Here is an 18,965-nt window from a genome sequence, read left to right as displayed (position 1 = left end):
CTGGAATCAAGTCCTGCATCAGGCTCCTTGGTGGGCGGGGAGGGGGGTGGCTGCTTCTCCCTCTGCTGTGTCTCTGCATCTCTCCCTGTATCTCTCATGAATAAATAAAAATTTTTAAAAAAACAAGTGTTTTAAAAAGTCCTATACAAATTCAAGAGACTTATTATAACAAGTTTTGTTTTTAATTAGATAATCACGTCAAGTTTAATTAGAAGCAGGAAATAATGGGGGACTACTGATGGCCATATTTTTCAACTGTGGAGAAAAATCAGTCTTCACTAAGCCATACAGAAATGAAAGCCATGCACAGAGAATCAAAGGTAAGGGATGGAAAACAAAACTGCAACTAATAGTAGCAAGGATTCTGAATTGCAAGCAGCTAAATAAAAAAGATCAGTCTGTTAGAAATGCATAAATGGAATTAAGATCAAAAGACTCATGAAGGGCAGCCTGGGTGGCTCAGTGGGTTGGCGCCACTCTTGGCCCAGGGCCTGATCCTGGAGACCCAGGATCGGGTCCCACATCGGGCTCCCTGCATGGAGCCTGCTTGTGTCTCTGCCTCTCTCTCTGTGTCTCTCATGAATAAATAAAATCTGTAAAAAAAAACCAAAAACAAAAACAAAACAAAAAACAAAAAAAAGACTCATGAAATTGAAATTACTTTGAGTTGAAAATGTTAAGAATCTAAGGGTCACCGAGAGGTTAAAAAGAAAAAGTAGGGATCCCTGGGTGGCGCAGCGGTTTGGCGCCTGCCTTTGGCCCAGGGCGCGATCCTGGAGACCCGGGATCGAATCCCACGTCGGGCTCCCGGTGCATGGAGCCTGCTTCTCCCTCTGCCTGTGTCTCTGCCTCTCTCTCTCTCTGTGAGACTATCATAAATAAATAAAAATTTATAAAAAAAAAAAAGAAAAAAAGAAAAAAAAGAAAAAGTATAGGATATACAATGGGATCTTGGGCTATGCTCTTATTTTGGTGGAGACAGAAAGAGGAAATCACAAAGAGAGTATGACGGAGTTATACCAGACACAATGATTCCTAATGCCATGAGATAAAATTACCCTTGAATGTTTCTAAAGGTGGGGCACCTGGGTAGCTCAGTGATTGAGCATCTGTCTGAGCAGGTCACTCTCCTGGATCCAGTCTCTCATCAGTCTTCCCAGAGGGAGCCTGTCTCTCCCTCTGTGTATGTCTCTGCCTCTCTCTCTCTCTCTCTCTCTCATGAATAAATAAAATCTTAAAATAAAATTAAAAAAAAAAAAGTTTCTAAAGGTACCTTCTTAGAGTGAACCCAAAGTCTCTATGTAAACCCAACATGCCTGGTTTTTAATTTAGGGTTGCAAAAAAATCATTGTCACCAGATTAAGGAGGTGACTTGAATTTTATATAAAAAATAATCTTTTTATTTATTTTTTTTAAGAAAGAATGGGTGGAGGAGAGGCAAAAGAGAGGGAGAGAATCTTAAGCAGGCTCCACGCTCAGCATGGGGCTCGATCTCACCAGCCTGATATCGTTACCTGAGCCAAAATCAAGAACTGGGATACTTGTCTGACTGAGCCACAGGTCCCCTAAAAAATATTCTTTAAACATTAGAATCATATTTAGCACAGTGTAATGCTCATACCATGAGAATGATGGTGGATCTGAGACTGATAATAATATTAACATTAGTTGAACACTTACTATGTGCCAGGCACTGTTCTAAGTGCTTAACTTGTACTAAGAGATAAGTCTCCTAACAATCTTATTGATACACTGCTTATCAATGAGGAAACTGAGACACAAAGAGATTATTTAGTGATACAAAGCTAGCAAATGACAGAATCAGGATTTAAACCCAAGTGGTCTGGTTCCAAAGTTTGTGCTCTTAACCACAATGCTCTCAAGCCTCCAGTATATGAGAAGAGATTCACGTCTCATTTCACATGCTCCAGGACACATGCTTTTTATGGAATGGCCAGGGGAAATGCCCATATTCATTCATTCACTCATTCAACTAATATTTATTGAGCATCTACCCATGTGTTTGGCTTAGAGGAAATAGAAATGAATATAAACAATTCTGGCTTTCAGGATTCTGACATTTTAATGGGGTAGATAGGTAATTTTAAAAGACCAGGTGGATACAGTGTATGTTAGAATGTGATGAGTGGTATGGAGAAAAATAAGGCAGAGAGGTAGAATTCTGAATTAGAAGAGGGAAAGGTTGCAGATGTAATTTAGGTGGTTCCATCAAACAAATGCAGTGTATGGGCCATGTTTGGACACTGACTAAAACAAACCAACTATAAAAAGTAATTCTGGGAAAAAAAAAAAGTCATTTTGGAGACAACTGGGGATATATGAACATGGCCTGCATATTGGATGTTAAGGACTTACTACTTTTGTTGAAAATAATGTTAGTATGATGGCTATGTTCTCTCTACATTTATGAGTATGCTTGAAAGTTTCCAAAATAAAATGATTAAAAAACAGGAAGACATCAAGGCACTCTAACGATGACATTACAGTAAAAACCTGAGGGCAGTGAAGGAGTGAGCAAAGTGGGTTATGGGGAAAACCATCCAGGCAAAGGGAACAACTGTTTTTAGAGACTCTGGCTTTAACTATGAGAGGGCTGGAAAGCCACTGGAAGGTTTGAATGATCTCACTTACATTTTTAAAGGTGCCCACTCTCATTGCTATGTTCAAAGAACACACTGAAGGGTGGGAAGCATGAGAGGAACAGTTAGGAAATTATTGCTGTAATACGAGTGAGAGACAGTGGTGGCCTGGAAGAAAGCAGTAATAGTGGAGGTAATGATAAGAGGTCTGTTTATCGGTGTATCTTAATGCCAAAGCCAAACTAATTACTTACAGATTAGATGGAGGGGTGGGATAAATAGAAGAGACCAGCACAAAACCAATGTTTTTGGCTTCAGCAACTAGCAAGATGATATTGCCATTAACCGAGATGGAGAAGATATGGAAGACACAAAGTGTCTTGGGGAAGAGGTCAAGAATTCAGTTTTGAATATGTCAAGTTAGAAACACAAGTAGTGACACCAAATAAGTATCTATGGGAACGAGCAGTTAGGAAGGAAGTATGGGCTAAATTTATAGACTGTAAATTAGTATAGCTTTGACAGTGAAAAGAATTACCAAGTGAAATGTAGATAGAAAAGACAAGAGGGGCACCTGGCTAGCTCAGTTAGAAGAGCATGAGATTCTTGATCTTGGCATCATGAGTCTGAGCCCCACATCAGGTATACAGATTACAAAAGAAGCAAAACAAAACAAAGCCTTAAAAAAAAAAAAAGAAAAAAAGAGGCCTAAGGTCTAATCCTGGGGTACTGTAACATTATCCAGAGATGAGAGATTGGCAACCCTTAGGAAACTGAGAAAAAATGGAGAGTGACATTGGAAGAAAATCAGGAAGATGTGCTGACCTAGAAGACAAGCGAAGAAAGTGTCCAAGGCAAGTAGGGGTCCTTGACAGTGTCAAATGCGAGTGGAAGACTAACAAGTAAGTTAAGGACTATGAATGGACTACTAAAATTTACAATATGGAGGTGCACTGGTGACACTGACAGGTAAAGTAATTCAAGTAAGGTGGTTGAGAGTAATGTATGACAAAAGTGGGTTTAAAAAAATAAGAAAGGAGCATCCCGCTGGCTCAGTCAGTAAAGCAAGAGACTCCTGATCTCAGGGTTATGAGTTCAAGCCCCACAGTGGGTATAGAGCTTAAGGAGAATTAAAAAAAAAAAGGCAGGCGGGGGAAGATTGTAGATAGCAAGTTACAAATAACTCATACTTTAAAACTGCATTTTTCTTGTTATTTTGTTAGTATAGCTAAATTGTCATGTTAATTATATGTATGACAGGATTCTACTACCATAAGAGGTAGAGAAAATTAATATGGTTTCACAGAAGTAAAAGGAAAAAGGATTTCAAAAGAAAAAGTTAACCATTAATAAGGTTATAGAAAAAGGTCTTCAGGCTTATTACCACTTACAGGTTGATAACCTATCTATTATCAGGCAAATTCTGTTGCAACATAAGATAATGGGTAGCGGGCAGCCCCGGTGGCGCAGCGGTTTGGCGCCGCCTGCAGCCTGGGGTATGATCCTGGAGACCCAGGATCGGGTCCCACATCGGGCTCCCTGTGTGGAGCCTGCTTCTCCCTCTGCCTGTGTCTCTGCCTCTCTCTCTATGAATAAAAAAAAAAAAAGAAAAAGAAAAAAGAAAAAAAAAAAGATAATGGGTAGCCTGAGTGGCTCATCAGGAGCTCATCCTGGAGACCTGGGATCAATTCCCACTTCAGGCTCCCTGCATGGAGCCTGCTTCTCCCTCTGCCTGTCTCTGCCCCTTTCTCTATTTCTCATGAATAAATAAATAAAACCTTTAAAAAAACAAAACAAGGGGCAGCCCTGGTGGCGCAGCGGTTTGGCGCCACCTGCAGCCTGGGGTGTGATCCTGGAGACCTGGGATTAAGTCCCACATCGGGCTCCATGCATGGAGCTTGCTTCTCCCTCTCCCTGTGTCTCTGCCTCTCTCTCTGTGTCTATGAATAAATAAATAAAATCTTTTTTTTTTAAAAAAAAAGAGAATTCCAGGAAATGTTCCTAAATATTAAACCTGGAGTGAAAATATGCTGCTTAGCAATAAGCATCATCTACTCTGAGGAGAGCAGTATGGTAAGGAAAGAAAAAAGATGGGAGAAGATATGGTCTCCAGCTACCAGAGTAAAGACTGGTAAAAGTGACATATGTTTCCATCTTTAAATGAATCCTACATGCATTTCTAGCTCAGAGCTGTATCTGTGGGTCATATTCAGGGCAGATAAAACACAAATAAAATCAGGATTTAATTTCAAACTTTGTGCTTTTATAGTTCCCTTTTCTTTTGCATCATTTCACTGACTCTTTAACTGGGTGCTCTGAAGAGCACCAAGTGCTTTTCTGAAAATGTGGCTTTTGGGCTGAAACCTCAGCAATTATAATTGCATGCCTCAATAATGCCAATAAATATTGGTACTGAGCAAGTATCAGGACAATGTGCATGCAATATAAAAATTGTAGGAATTGGGCAACCCGGGTGGCTCAGCGGTTTAGCGCCGCTTTCAGCCCAGGGACGAGTCCCAACATCAGGCTCAGGCTTCCTACCTGGAGCCTGTTTCTCCCTCTGCCTGTGTCTCTGCCTTTCTCTATCTGTGTCTCTCATGAATAAATAAAATCTTTAAAAACAAAACAAAAACAAAAAGAGATCTCACATAAACAAACTACAAAGTCTGTGAATTATAAATTTGAAAAAATTAATATACCTGCCCGAATCCACAAATTAGCACATAGGACAGTCTAAATGATCAGTCTAGATATTTTTAAGTAGCAACTTTTTATTTTTATTTTTTTAAAGATTTTATTTATGTATTCATGAGAAACATAGAGAGGCAGAGACACAGGCAGAAAGAGAAGCAGACTCCATGCAGAAAGCCCGACATGGGACTCGATCCCAGAACACTGGGATCATGCCCGGAGCCAAAGGCAGATGCCCAACCACTGAGCCACCCAAATGCCAGCCTCCCCCCGCCCCCCCGCTTTTTTAAAGATTTTATTTCTTTGAGAGAGTGTGCACACATGAATGGGGTGGAGGGGCCAAGGGAAAGGGAGAAGCAGACTCCCTGCTGTGCAGGGAGGCCGATGTGGGGCTTGATCCCAGGTCCCTGGGATCATGACCTGAGCCAAAGACAGATGCTTAACTGACTGAGCCACCCAGGTGCTCCAAGTAGCAACTTTTTAGAAATGAATTACTACCAAAATTCTCCCAGAATTTTACATTAAATGTTTAAATGATGAAAATATTATACTGTTTCTTTGTAGACGTTTATAGAAACCTGTATTCTCTTATGTTTCAAACTCTAAATAAAAAATAATGTAGGGGATCCCTGGGTGGCTCAGCGGTTTAGTGCCTGCCTTTGGCCCAGGGCATGATCCTGGAGACCCGGGATCGGGTCCCACGTCGGGCTCCTTGCATGGAGCCTGCTTCTCACTCTGCCTGTGTCTCTGCCTCTCCCTCTCTTTCATGAATAAATAAAATATTAAAAAAAATAAAATAGGGCAGCCCCAGTGGCACAGGGGTTTAGTGCCGCCTGCAGCCCAGGGTGTGATCCTGGGGATCCGGGATTGAGTCCCATGTTAGGGCTCCCTGCATGGAGCCTGCTTCCTCCTCTGCCTGTGTCTCTGCATCTCTCTCTCTGCGTCTCTCATGAATAAATAAATAAAATATTAAAAAAAAAGATAAAATAAAAAATAAATAAATAAAATAAAAAAGAATGTATACCAGTCACCTTCATACCAATTAAGAATAACTAGTATCAAAAAATCAGAAAAACAGAGGTTGATGAGGCCATGGAGAAATTAGAACCCTTGTGCACTGTTGGCTGCAATGTAAAATGATATAGCCGCTGGGGGGGAAAGTATGGCAGTTCCTCAAAAAATAAAAACTAGAATTATCATATCACCTTAGCAATTCCACTTCTTGGTATATACTTGCAAAGAACTGAAAGCAGGGTTTCAAAGAGATGTTACACTGTTCATAGCAGCATTATTCACAATAGTCAAAATGTGAAAGTCAACTTAAGTGTTCATTAACAGACAAATGGAGGAGTAAAATGTAGTACATATAACAAAAGAATACTATTCAGCCTTAAAAAGAAGGAAATTCTAACATGTGACAATAAGGATGAACTCTGAAGGACATTATGCTAAATGAAATAACCCAGTCACTAAAAGGTAAAGACTGTATGATTCCAATTACATGAAGTGCTTAGAGTACTCAAAATCATAGAGACAGAAAGTAGAATAGTGGTGGCCAGGTGGAAAAGGGATTTCTTATTTTAGAGGTACAGAGCTGCAATTTTACAAGAAGAGTTCTAGAAATAGATGGTGGTGATGTTTGCACATTACAAATATATTTAACTCCACTGAACTATACACTTAAAAATGGCTAAGATAGTACATCATCTTGTGTTTATGTGTATTTTACCACAGTGAAAGAAAGAAAACATTAAAATTTAAAAAATAATGAGAGCTAAGAGGACATAAAATTTAATGCTAAATATTCTAGCAATTGACATGGTGAAAAGAATTACTCTAGCAAGCTCTTATAAGAGTTAACATCTGGACGCCTGGTTAACATGTGGATTTTTCAAAATTTTATTTATTTATTCATGGAAGATACAGAGAGAGAAAGAGGCAGAGACATAGGCAGAGGGAGAAGCAGACTCCCCGCAGGGAACCCAAACATATTCTACTGTGGATTTTTTTCAAAAAGAAACTATAATGGAAATACAAAAAGGAAAACATAATGAACCCCCCCCCAAAAAAAAAAACCAAACCCTACAAAAAGGCTTTTATTCTTAGTTCAGCTACATGTTCTCCTTCTTGAATATTTACTCTTTCTCCTTTCTCATGAGAAAAGGGCTAAGGGAATAACAGATATCTGTACTTTAAAGTCTAGGCCAACAGCTCATACCTGATGTCCACTCTAAGTTTAGGGTAATACTGAGACACGTATTTCCTGATGAGACTGTAGGAAGCTTCTTTAGGTTCACAAAGGCGAGTAAAGGCCAATGGGAGGATATCCTCCAACTTTACTTGTGGTTCAGGATCCACTGCAGTGCTTCTGTTCTGAAATATATAATATCAAAAATTATCATTATTACAGAACATAGAGTTCTCTGTTCAAATGCTTCTATATTTCAACTCAAGGGCCTTCTTAATTTAGGACTGACTGCCCAATCAACTAACTTGTAGAAAACTATCACTTTTTTCCACATGCAAATAAATACGACACAGGGGTATAATGGCACTTGTGTGGCAACTGGAGATAAGAATTTTGGACTGTAAGTTAAAAATATGTATTAAAAATGAAAAGAGGAATACCTGGGTGGCTCAGTTGGCTAAGTGCCTGACTCTTGATTTTGGCTCAGGTCATGATCTCAAGAAAGTGAGTCTGATCCCCAATGGCGCTCCACACTGGGTGTGGAGCTTGCTTAATATTCTTTCTCTTGCTCTGCCCCTTCCCAATACCCCCCTCAACTCTCTCCCTGTCTCTAAATAAAAACAATTTTTTAAAAAAGTGACTTTAAAGGTCCTAGTTTATTCTTAGCCTTCAGTAACAAAGAATAAAGAGGATCATGCAGCACCAAAAAGCACGATACAAAAGTTCATTTCATTCAAAGTTATAGGAGAAAAGTACAAAAATCTTTAGAGTTGCAAAAACATAGATGTAGAGGAATAGTCATGATTTCAGTTACTGACATAGAGGAAATACTACATATTTCACTTTATTATTGTACAAATACTTTCCATAAAGGAAATAATGGATCTCAAGGAGGAAAAGTGTTAGTATGTACAAAAAAGAAAGAAAGAAAAGGAGAGAGAGGAAGAGAGGAAGGGGGGGAGGGAAAGGAAGGAAAAGAAAAGATAAAATAAAAGAGAAAAAAAAGGCAGGCAGGCTGTGGCACTGGATATAGTTTTGGGGTCTAATATTGGGTAAAGAGGTACTTATATGCCCTTTTTAGTTAGAAGATATTTCATTAAAAGTAATATTAATTCATACAACTGCTCACAATTCAACGTATGGCAGTTAAGTACACAGGGTTGGATTTATACACTGCCTGTTTTCAACTCACTAGCTGGCTGATAATGAGTAAATCATTTACAACTTCTTTGGGCTTTAGTAGAAAGGCTGCACTCTGCATAGTGCCTGGCACACAGTGAATACTCAATGCTACTATTTTTAGTAGAAGAAATAGTTTTACAGTGCTCAAACTGTGGTATGGACTTCTTACCTTTCTGTTTCTGGATTTCTGAGGTGTTTTTCTTGATTTTTGGACCACAATAAAACTCCCAGAAGCACCTTTTCCTTTTACCTAAGGTAAATTAATTTTAGTTACAATAACCAATATTTTTATTTTAAATTATTCTGGTATTAATATTTATTAATACTAATTAATACTAGGTCTAAGCAAAGTACAGGGCATGGTGATAAAAGAACTGATGTAAAGTGCTGTTCAACCCTTCAGAGAAAAAAACAATGGATAGATTGAAAGACTTGGGATTGAATCCTATTTATCGTACCATCTAGCCATTTAATATTGGACAACCCCGAAGAGCTCCTGAGCTTTTGTTTCCTCATCTACAAAACTGGAAAGAATGCTACTCTGATACCAGGTTAAATAGTCTACGAACTTTCCACCCCCCAAGAAAGTACCACGAATAAAGGGACAATCTCTTGCGGAAAATGAGAAAACCGCTATCTTGAAAGGAAGGTCATTCCTTGGCACAAGTTTACAGCCTACTACTGTTTCCCAGATCGCCCATCAGTGATTATTACTGCACATGGGAATAGCTATGTAATTAATCCTTAGCCACCCCATACGATGGTATATATGTCTTAATACAGATTTCCAGTTTACAAAGCACTTTCATACAACTTTAAAGCTGATTTGCACTAACTGGAGTCCTCCCCACCTTAGCTTTGTGCTACTGTGAATGTAGCAATCAAGGTGAAATGCTTTCAGCCTATAAACTATTGTTTAAAGCATCAAACTGAGGTCAGCCTACAAGGCAAGAACAGGTCATAAAGCATATTTCATAAAGAAAAACAAAGCCAATTCAAGCTGTGCTGACATACACTATGACAGAGGACAAGTCTATGGTTTTAATTACATTGGTTAAAATAATACCTTTTAATCAGTGACTGTTTTAAAGGCTCTATAAATATCAATTATACAACATTTTGAGAAAGCTTTAACAAGCTCCACAGCAGGAATCTGCTTTCCTCACTGATGGGTCTTGAAACACCTGGCACCCAGGAACAATATATATATTTGTGGAATGAAGTACTTGCTGAAAGTTACTAATCAGAATTTAAATGCCTGAGTTGCACAAAATTCTGTATTAATCAAATTGTGCAGAAAAGTATGAAAGAAAGGCAACAGGATTCTCGGAATGCAGTTAACTAGGTCCTCTGAACCATTTTTGCCACTACTGTGGAATCACAGTAGTTACTGATTTCTGAAGATGATTTAAGATAAAAGTCCATTCCAACTTTTAAGTCTTTATAATTCTAAGTAATATTTTGATGTACTATGCAAAATAATATGGATTTATGCCTCAAATCAATACTGGTTTCAGTACTAGTCTCAATTTACTCAGGTTTCTCTGATGCTCCTAACAAGTTTCAACAGTTTCAGATATTGTTAAGTTAATGTGAGCTTGGGGCAGCCTAGGTGACTCAGCAGTTTAGTGCCTGCCTTCGGCCCAGGGCGTGATCCTGGAGACTCGGGATCGGGTCCCACGTCGGGCTCCTTGCATGGAGCCTGCTTCTCCCTCTGCCTGTCTCTCTCTCTCTCTCTCTCTGTCTCTCATGAATATAAAAATAAAATCTTAAAAAAAAAAAAGTTAATGTGAACCTATTTACAAATTTGTAACGGCAATAAGTCTAGTCATGTAAGTTAGCCTTTAAAAGTAACAAAGACAAGAGTAATTCTTTTTTGCTGCTGCAATAAAATGATTCCTTAACCCCATCTCTCATATTCAGTACTACATGTCTCAAGCATAAGTGGCCCAAAGAAAATCCAATTATGGGGCACCTAGGTGGCTCTGTTGGTTAAGCATCTGACTCTCGATTTCAGTTCAGGTCATGATCTCAAGACATAAAAAGCCTAAATATTATTGTGAACTTACAGCTAATAGATGTTGAAATGATCTCATCCCCAATAATTGTTTTAATACCTGTTTGATGACACCTCTATTTAATTCTCTTTTTAGTGCTTGTTTAAGGAGGTAGCCCCTTCTCTCCAGCTCCAGAGAAGGGTACTTATGGATAATATATTTTCGAATAGCAACCACTGACGCACCACTCTTCTGGAAGCATGCCTAGAAAAAAGATTTACCAAACTATACATTACTTTATACTAGCCATTTTTCATTAGACAGAGAATCTGACACACGTTTTCAAAATTATTTTGGAGGTGAACTCAACAAAGGATGATAAAAATGGCAGGGAAGAACGAATAGTATTTCAGGTAACTTCTGTTCATCATAGCTGTTGAAAAACACAATTATAGTATTTTTGGAACAATAATTTTAACTTAGTTCAAAACAGGCAAAGAGAAAATACAACATGTGAACAACATTTTGTCTATCAAGGAAGAATCTTTTTCCATTTTAATTCTATTCTATATTTAAAAGACATCTTCAGCGCTGAAAGGAAGAAAACAGAACCTTTTTATTACTTGTAGGATTACAGATCTGGTTCATTTTATGGAATGAGCTTTAGCAAACTAGGACCAATGTTTCTCTGTAGGCTTTGTGTGAAGGTCAGCAAAGAATATAAACAAAGAAAATCTGAATAAATGGCATAAAACTGGTTTACAGATGGCAAAATCTTGACCAGAGTTCTGGGTAACAATGAGAGCATTCGATTGAGACGTAAAATGCCCTCTTTTGTTTCCATCTAATTTAGTTATATTCCATTTGATTAATGCCCATGAAGACTTAAGTAGGTCATTAAGTCATGAAAGTGGCAAATTTTTTTCAAATGCTTCACATTTTGAAGCCCACATAAGGAGCATCCATTATCTGTGTAATGGGCTAGTCCACCAATTTTGTATTAGCATTGTCTATAAACTGAATGTGGCACTTATTCTTATTGGACAAAGATCTGGGGACGCCTGGGTGGCTCAGCGGTTTAGCAGCTGCCTTCAGCTCAGAGCGTGATTCCAGGGTTCTGGGATCGAGTCCTGCATTGGGCTCCTGGAAGGGAGCCTGCTTCTCCCTCTGCCTATGTCTCTGCCCACCCCTACCCCCGTGTGTCTCTTATGAATAAATAAATAAAACCTTCAAAAAAAATCTGGCTGAATGTTATTTTATATACTCTGATGACAAAGAAAAACTGTACAAGATAAAACAAAGTTGTGTTAATATGATTCATCTACTTACTTCAAGTAAGTATCTCTGATCTATCACAACCTATTGAAGTTTACTCCTGATCTTCTAAGAAGATACAAACAATTCCATGCACCACCAAACTGACACTGAGATGGAAGAAGACATCAGGACTCCCGATTTATTCACAAAATGGTATCAATGGTTTAAAATCATGATTTGTTACACTGTATGGAACACACACACATATACCCCTTGTTTTATACAAATATGCATATCAGGTTCAAACTATTCTTTAGGCATAATTATACTGTTCTAATTTCTGTTTCACTATTTTAAAATTTTAGTCCCTTCTCCAACCTCACTGTTACCCTACTCTCCTCCAGACCTAGGCTGAGAGGTCCATGATCTGAAATCCTGGGAGAAAGGCTATACAAAGGAACAAGATCTCACTATAGTCAAGCTATCTAGACCAAAAAGTCTTAAGGAGTTGAGAGCACTTGAAAGAGTACACGGAGAGGCCTGAAGGCAAACCCTTTTTCAGTTTTATGTGTCAGTGGTGTGTGTTCTCAAATTCTGAGAATGTCCACTAGGCTGCTTCTTCCTCTGTACACCACCCTGGCTCACATTGGTCTTTAACCCTCTTTCCCCAATTTTGACTCAGATCCCTAGCAACAAGGTCCTTAAAAGGAGGGCATCTTGTTAATTTGCATGATGAGATGATAAGAAGAGCTAGTGAGATTATCACCTCATCATGAGAATTAACAAGGCAAAAGTAACCAGAAAAACTTTAAAAAGGCAAGGTCAGATTACAAGATGACCTTAAAAATTAAAATAAGAAAGCTAGGGATGTCTGGGTGGCTCAGTGGTTGAGTGCCTGCCTTTGGCTTAAGGCATGATCCTGGGGTCCCGGATCAAGTCCCACATCGGGCTCCTTGTGGGGAGCCTGCTTCTCCCTCTGCCTGTGTCTCTGCCTCTCTCTCTCTCTCATGAATAAATAAACTCTTAAAAAAAAATAAAAAGCTAGGACTCATAAGCTAATGGGAGTCAGTAGATTACAGCAAAGTCATGAAGTTGGGCAAGAAGAACTTTTGGTGACAAAGCAAAGTAGTAAGGTTTCTAAAAGGGTATCTTAGAGTTCAGGTGAGAAAGCTACCTACTACCAGTATTAGACACTCAGCTTTGAAATGGAGCTAAACACAGTGTATTTATTTTAAAATAAAAATCTTCTATGCTATTCAATTACTCAGTCACAATCAGACCTTTTAAGGGCAAAGATGACCCTGTTTGTTTCATTCTCCACTATTTCCCTATCAAGTTTACTGATAAAGAGAAGTTAGTCCTTAAATGCTTACTGAATGAATTAAAGGTTCAGCCTTCAAATAAATACCATATTTAACCAATAAACTGAGCAAAACAAAACAAAACAAAACTGGTTAAAAATACTTGCTATTTGAAGTAATCTAAATTAAAAAAATTTACAGCGCTCACCGAAAGTGATTTTCTTAAAAAAAAAAAAAGCATAAACTTCATAATGGCTTTCTTATATTTAAATATCTTTTAGGAAGCAGAGCAAGATTTTTCATGTCTGGACAGGAATATGCCATTTTCAAATAATCCAAAGACGAACAAAATAAATCTAAGATGAACTGCTTATAATAAAAACTTGCCTTAATGGCCTCAGTTAGGATTGCATCCATCTTGGGACGTGGGGAGGAAGCCATCGGTGTTTGTTTCTGGGCCCTGGCTAGCTGGCTGGCAGAAAGGGTAGCCCAGGAAGGTATTGTTTTTTTCACTTTCTTCTCCTTTTCTTTAGACTGATCTTTCTCACTTTAAAACAAAGAATTGTTATTATGCAAAGTAAACTGTATAGAAAGAGGTATAAAGTCAGAAAGAAGAATAGACGAAGGAAGGATAATAATGTTTTATTTCCACACTAAAGTGATACCTTAAATGAGCAAATTTTTACAAAATAAAACCTTAAAAATTTTTGAATACTAAAAATGGACCAAAAAGGTGTTTTCTCTTAGGTGCAGGAGAGAGGAGTCAGATAAATGAGCACTGGTATGAAAGGCCAGTCCACTAAAGAAATGAGAATTTCAAAATGAATTCTAGGAAACATGTCATTCAGCAAAATGAGAAGTTGGAAGACCTGGGTTTGGGTTTTTGCTCTAACATTTATTACTACATGACCTTGGCAGGTGACCTGACTCTCAGCCTCCTCAGCTGTCAGACAGTAATATAAGGCCAAATATTTTACAAGTTGTTGGAAGAATTAGGAGATTATATTTGTAAAACCAATTTTGTGAGCCGTAAAGTATTCCATGAATTGTATTCCAAATAACCACAGCACTCCATGGACCCGAAATACAAGGTAGCTGCTAAAAATCCCACAGAACTTAAATCTATAAAGGATTTCCTGAGGACTACACCCAAAGGTATAGTTACTACTAAGTTATTCTTTTATTTAAAAAGTAATTCCTAACTGTTCTGAACAACCATGAAAAGAACAGAATGCAACCAGGTGTCCTACAAAAAACAAAAACAAAAACAAAACACTTCAAATTAAAAAAGAGGGACTCCTGAGTGGCTCAGTGGTTGAGTGTCTGCCTTTGGTTCAGGGTGCGATCCTGGGTCTGGGGATTTTTTTTTTTTTTTTTTTTGAAGGGTCTGGGGACTGAGTCCCGCATCAGGCTCCCTGCAGGGAGCCTGCTTCTCCCTCTGCCTGTGTCTCTGCCTCTCTCTCTGGGTCTCTCATGAATAAATAAAACAAATCTTAAAAAAAAAAAAAAATTTTAAAAAAGAATTGCTGGGACACCTGGGTGGCTGTCAGTTAAGCATCTGCCTTTGGCTCAGGCCATGATCCCGAGGTCCCAGGATCAAGCCCTGCGTTGGGCTCCCTGCTCATCAGGGCACCTGCTTGTCCCTCTCGTCACCCCCGCCCCACTTGTGCATACTCTAATAAATAATAAATAAAATCTTTAAAAGAAAATAAAAGTAAAAAAGAATTGCCACCAGTCTACAGATTATGAGTAGCAAATTTCACTTTCAGTTCTCAAAGTCACCCTCCAAATGATGAATAAATACTCTATCAAATATACACAGAGTTTAGGTGACTCTGGCAATGGCTGATACAGATTAATGTTTTCTAACATAAGCATATAAAAACAACTCACAGAGGCAAAGGCAGGAATAAAATGGTGAAGTGTTTCCCAGGTCAGATTTTGAGAGTCATGTTTCATTTCTTACTGAAATTATGTCAATGATTAAAATATCAGATACTCCCACAATGAATTCTAAGCATAAAAAAAAAAAAAATCCCAAAGGCAAAAATAAATGGAATTTTGAGTTATTCAAACCACTATTTTAACTACTACCACAATGAATTCTAAGCATAAAAAAAAAAAAAATCCCAAAGGCAAAAATAAATGGAATTTTGAGTTATTCAAACCACTATTTTAACTACTACAAACTCTAATAGGCCATACAACTACATAATAAGACTATTTCAAACAATAATTCTAAGAAGTATATCCAAGTACAGCAGAGATCTAGCATAAACCAATGTTATAATTGCCTTAAAACAATTTACATAGTAGAATTATAAATAGCAAGGAAGCATAACTCCTTACTCCTTTTTGGTTTCCTCTGAAGACTTGTTCTCTTCCTTCTCTTCATTCTCAGGTTCTCCCTTTGGCTGCTCTGTCTCACTAGATGTAGCAGGTGGAGTTTCATTCTCTTGTTCTTCTACAGTAGAGACAGATTCCTCTGAACTTATATCTGGTTCTAAAAAATCAGGTGAGCAGAATTGCATCAAGTAGATATATTATTAGAGCCTGAGTCAATAAAAGGGTAAAAGTCTATTTTATTAAACAGAAAAGCCAAATGCTCCAATTGATAGATGTATTTTAAAATGAACAAATTACGGTAAGTTGCATTTTCTTTCCTTCTGTCACTCAAATTGCCTATTCAATGAGTTGCTTATTCAGACTGTTATGTGAGAAAAGGAAATGGGCCAGGAAATTTACACAGAAAGAGAAACTAATCTTACCACAAATCAAACCTCTTGCCTATAATATTAATGATGAGATTCATAATTAAGAAATTAGCTACTTCATAATTCAACAGATAAATCTTAGGAAGGAAATGAGTAACAGAAAATTAACACCTATTTTCCACATTAAAGGACTGGGGCAAGAGCAGAAATCCAAGAGGAGGAATAGTGAGGTCTGCAATTGCTTATCTGTCTTTTCTCAGCATGTCTCTTTGAGCAGTTACTATAAAACACAGAATCCTAGATATGGTTAAGTAGGGACTTCAAAGAAAAGGACTCTCCGGTGGAAAAACTTAGGCAAAAAATAAAAGTATAGGCTTGAACAGTTTGGTCACTTAAATTATGCGAACAAATTACATGATGAAAACTTCTAAGAGAACAAAAAAAATGCCACTTCCTTCATATAACCAAAACACATATACACAGTTCTAAAGGGATTTCTAATTTTCAACAAATTAAAATTCTAAACCATGAATTTCAGGATGGTCAACTATCATTTGTTGATCTCATCCTGGGTTATGCACTTCAACTAGACTTGCGTATTAAGCTGAAAATCCTCCTATACAGGTTTAGCCAAAATTGAGTTTACAGTCAGACAGATTCAAGTTCAGTCCTCATAAACTTTTTAGCTTGCTATCTTAGGGCAAGTTCTTGGATATCTCCAAGTTTCAGTAATCTTACCTCACAGAGCTTTCATGGGGATTGCATAAAATGGTTTAGGAGATATGTGCGCTTGAACAATGTGGGTGATTCCCATCCTCTGGCCTATCCTATTGCTTCTAGAACTATCTCCCAAAGTATTAAAGCTAGAACTTCATTATAAAAATGGTATCTAGCAATTCAGATAACTGTAAGATATATTTTAAAAATCATACATATTCTCACCTCACCGACTGAACTGACCATGTGGGTAAGGACTTACTATTAGTTAGTTAGTCATTATGTTTACTTATACATTGCCTTATTCTAAAAAGGATGAAAAGAACTATTTACTGGGTTTTACTCTAGGAGTAGACCTATAAATTCAATTTCATATTTTCTTAAGAATAACTGTTTAAGGGACACCTCAGTGGCTTAGTGGTTGAGCGTCTGCCTTCAGCCCAGAGCGTGATCCTCGAGTTCCAGGATCGAGTCCCCCATCGGGCTCCCTGCATGGAGCCTGCCCCCCGTCCCACCCTCCCGCCCCCGTCTAAAATTAAATAAATGAATGAATGAATGAATGAATGAATAAATAAATAAATAAAATCTTTAAAAAACCCTGCTTAATAGTTGATGGATTAATAAAGGTGCAGTCACTCAGGAGACACTGAGTATGTAGTATGTATAAGACACTGTTTCCAACTCATTAAACTATTGTGTCTGTCTTTGTGAAATGCAGGATTTATCAAATTTAAAGTATGAGAGATGTCTAATTATTTTTATATACAAAATACTATAATGGGAGATGACACACAGAACTTGTGCAGTGACTTACGGACTCTAAAATTCTGGCTGACTTTTCTAGTACCTGAACTCTCTGGCATGTATTCTGAAAACTGATGTGATTAGTGATTTAATGGTTTGAGCGGACTGTGAAGCAATATGGCATAAGATAGGCAAGTGGCTTATCTCAGTGCTAGACAAAATAACCAAGCTTCAACTCATTAGTACATCTCATTTTTTTATATGCTGATTACAACGTCTCCTAACTGCCTCAGGCCAGCTACCCAAGTTGCTTATGATATTCATCTAAGTATCTTGAAACAAAACCCAGGTTGAGCTGGAAAAAGAGCAGCCTGCTGCACCAAAGGATAAAGGCAATAGGGTTCACATATTTCTTATTCCTCATCTATACTGGTCAGCAAATATTTTGTTCTAATAGCCACAACAGGGATGGCACCATGTGCTCAACCCTGGCAAACCTGAGCTAAAAAGGCAAGGAAGGAAAAGGAAAGAAAGGAAAAGGTCACAAGAAGAAAAGGAAAAGAAGAAGAGGTGATAAGAAATGCCATAAAGGAGCACTACTAACCAGATTGATGGTTCTACATTTCTCTTGATTATGTTCCCACCTCTGTCTGGCCAATCTCTGCACCAACACCAAATATAAACCAATACTTCAATTGCCCATTTGCTCCCTTAAGGCCTCATGGTGATTTCTGAGTGATTTAGCAGTGTCTGTCCATCCTGAAGGCTCAAGTCCCCCCATTCTTCCACAGCCTTCATTGCTATGACACTGTATGCCCAGAAGCCTCTACCTATTCCTGTTCTTGCCAACTATTTTCTTTTTAATCCCAAGAACACGAAATTTTTGCCTTCTAAAAATCTTTATAGAGACAAGATGAAATTCTTACTTTGCTTACTTTGGTCTGGAAATGACATATCCATAGGTATCACTTCTTTCAATGTTCTCCCAAAACAGCCATGAAAAAAGAACAATTAGGTTCAAAGGAATTTATGGGATACTCCAAATTGGAATAGAAACTTTTGCCATTTTAAGTTGTCTACTGCTTCACCTTACCTGGCTTTTCTTCCTCCCCTTCAGCAAGCTTGCTTTTGGGAGGAGTTTCCCGCGTAGAATTCACAGTTCGACGAATCGGCATGGTGCTATCTTCTACCTTCTAAGAAAAGAGACAGCCATAATCATATATGCATAAGAAAATTTCTCTCTTTCTCAAGGGGACTAACTGGGTGTCAGAAGATGTAGGAGAATTCTTCAAGTCGACTCCAGGATCTGATGCAAATTACTTTTAACAAGTTTTTTTGAAGTAAAATACAATTTTTTAAAAAGTACTTTTCAAAATATTTTATTTTAGCTAGAATTTGAAATGGAAACAGGTATTTTACTTGATTTGGAATGAATTTAGAAGGTTGGTGGTTTTCTAAGGCATTCAAGGGGAAAAGGAAGATGAAAAGAATTTTGTATCTGTTTGATTTTTTTAGATTCACAACCCAGAACTCCCCAAAGTAAGGAAACAAACATGTACCAAGAAGGACCCAGC

General features: G+C 37.9%; 1 protein-coding gene across 21 annotated transcripts in view; it reads right to left on the bottom strand.

Annotated features, from left to right (window-relative positions):
- HP1BP3 (heterochromatin protein 1 binding protein 3) overlaps nucleotides 1-18,965 on the bottom strand; it is a 39,427-nt gene that overhangs the window by 14,849 nt on the left and 5,613 nt on the right. For 8 of the 21 annotated variants that reach the window (XM_038531723.1, XM_038531732.1, XM_038531726.1 and 5 more), the window contains 7 exons: nucleotides 18,485-18,584; nucleotides 18,318-18,332; nucleotides 15,566-15,719; nucleotides 13,604-13,763; nucleotides 10,779-10,922; nucleotides 8,831-8,911; nucleotides 7,510-7,664 (listed from right to left, as the gene is read on the bottom strand). In XM_038531723.1, coding sequence (XP_038387651.1) covers nucleotides 7,510-7,664; nucleotides 8,831-8,911; nucleotides 10,779-10,922; nucleotides 13,604-13,763; nucleotides 15,566-15,719; nucleotides 18,318-18,332; nucleotides 18,485-18,584 — 809 coding nt within the window. The remainder of the gene's footprint in view (nucleotides 1-7,509; nucleotides 7,665-8,830; nucleotides 8,912-10,778; nucleotides 10,923-13,603; nucleotides 13,764-15,565; nucleotides 15,720-18,317; nucleotides 18,333-18,484; nucleotides 18,585-18,965) is intronic. The other 13 variants (XM_038531730.1, XM_038531739.1, XM_038531742.1 and 10 more) reach the window with 5 other exon arrangements.

This window comes from Canis lupus, chromosome 2, assembly GCF_011100685.1.
Source record: "Canis lupus familiaris isolate Mischka breed German Shepherd chromosome 2, alternate assembly UU_Cfam_GSD_1.0, whole genome shotgun sequence".
Taxonomy (NCBI): Eukaryota; Metazoa; Chordata; class Mammalia; order Carnivora; family Canidae; genus Canis; species Canis lupus.
The sequence above is the reverse complement of the archived record's forward strand: the minus strand, read 5'-3'. Positions and strand labels throughout refer to the sequence as shown.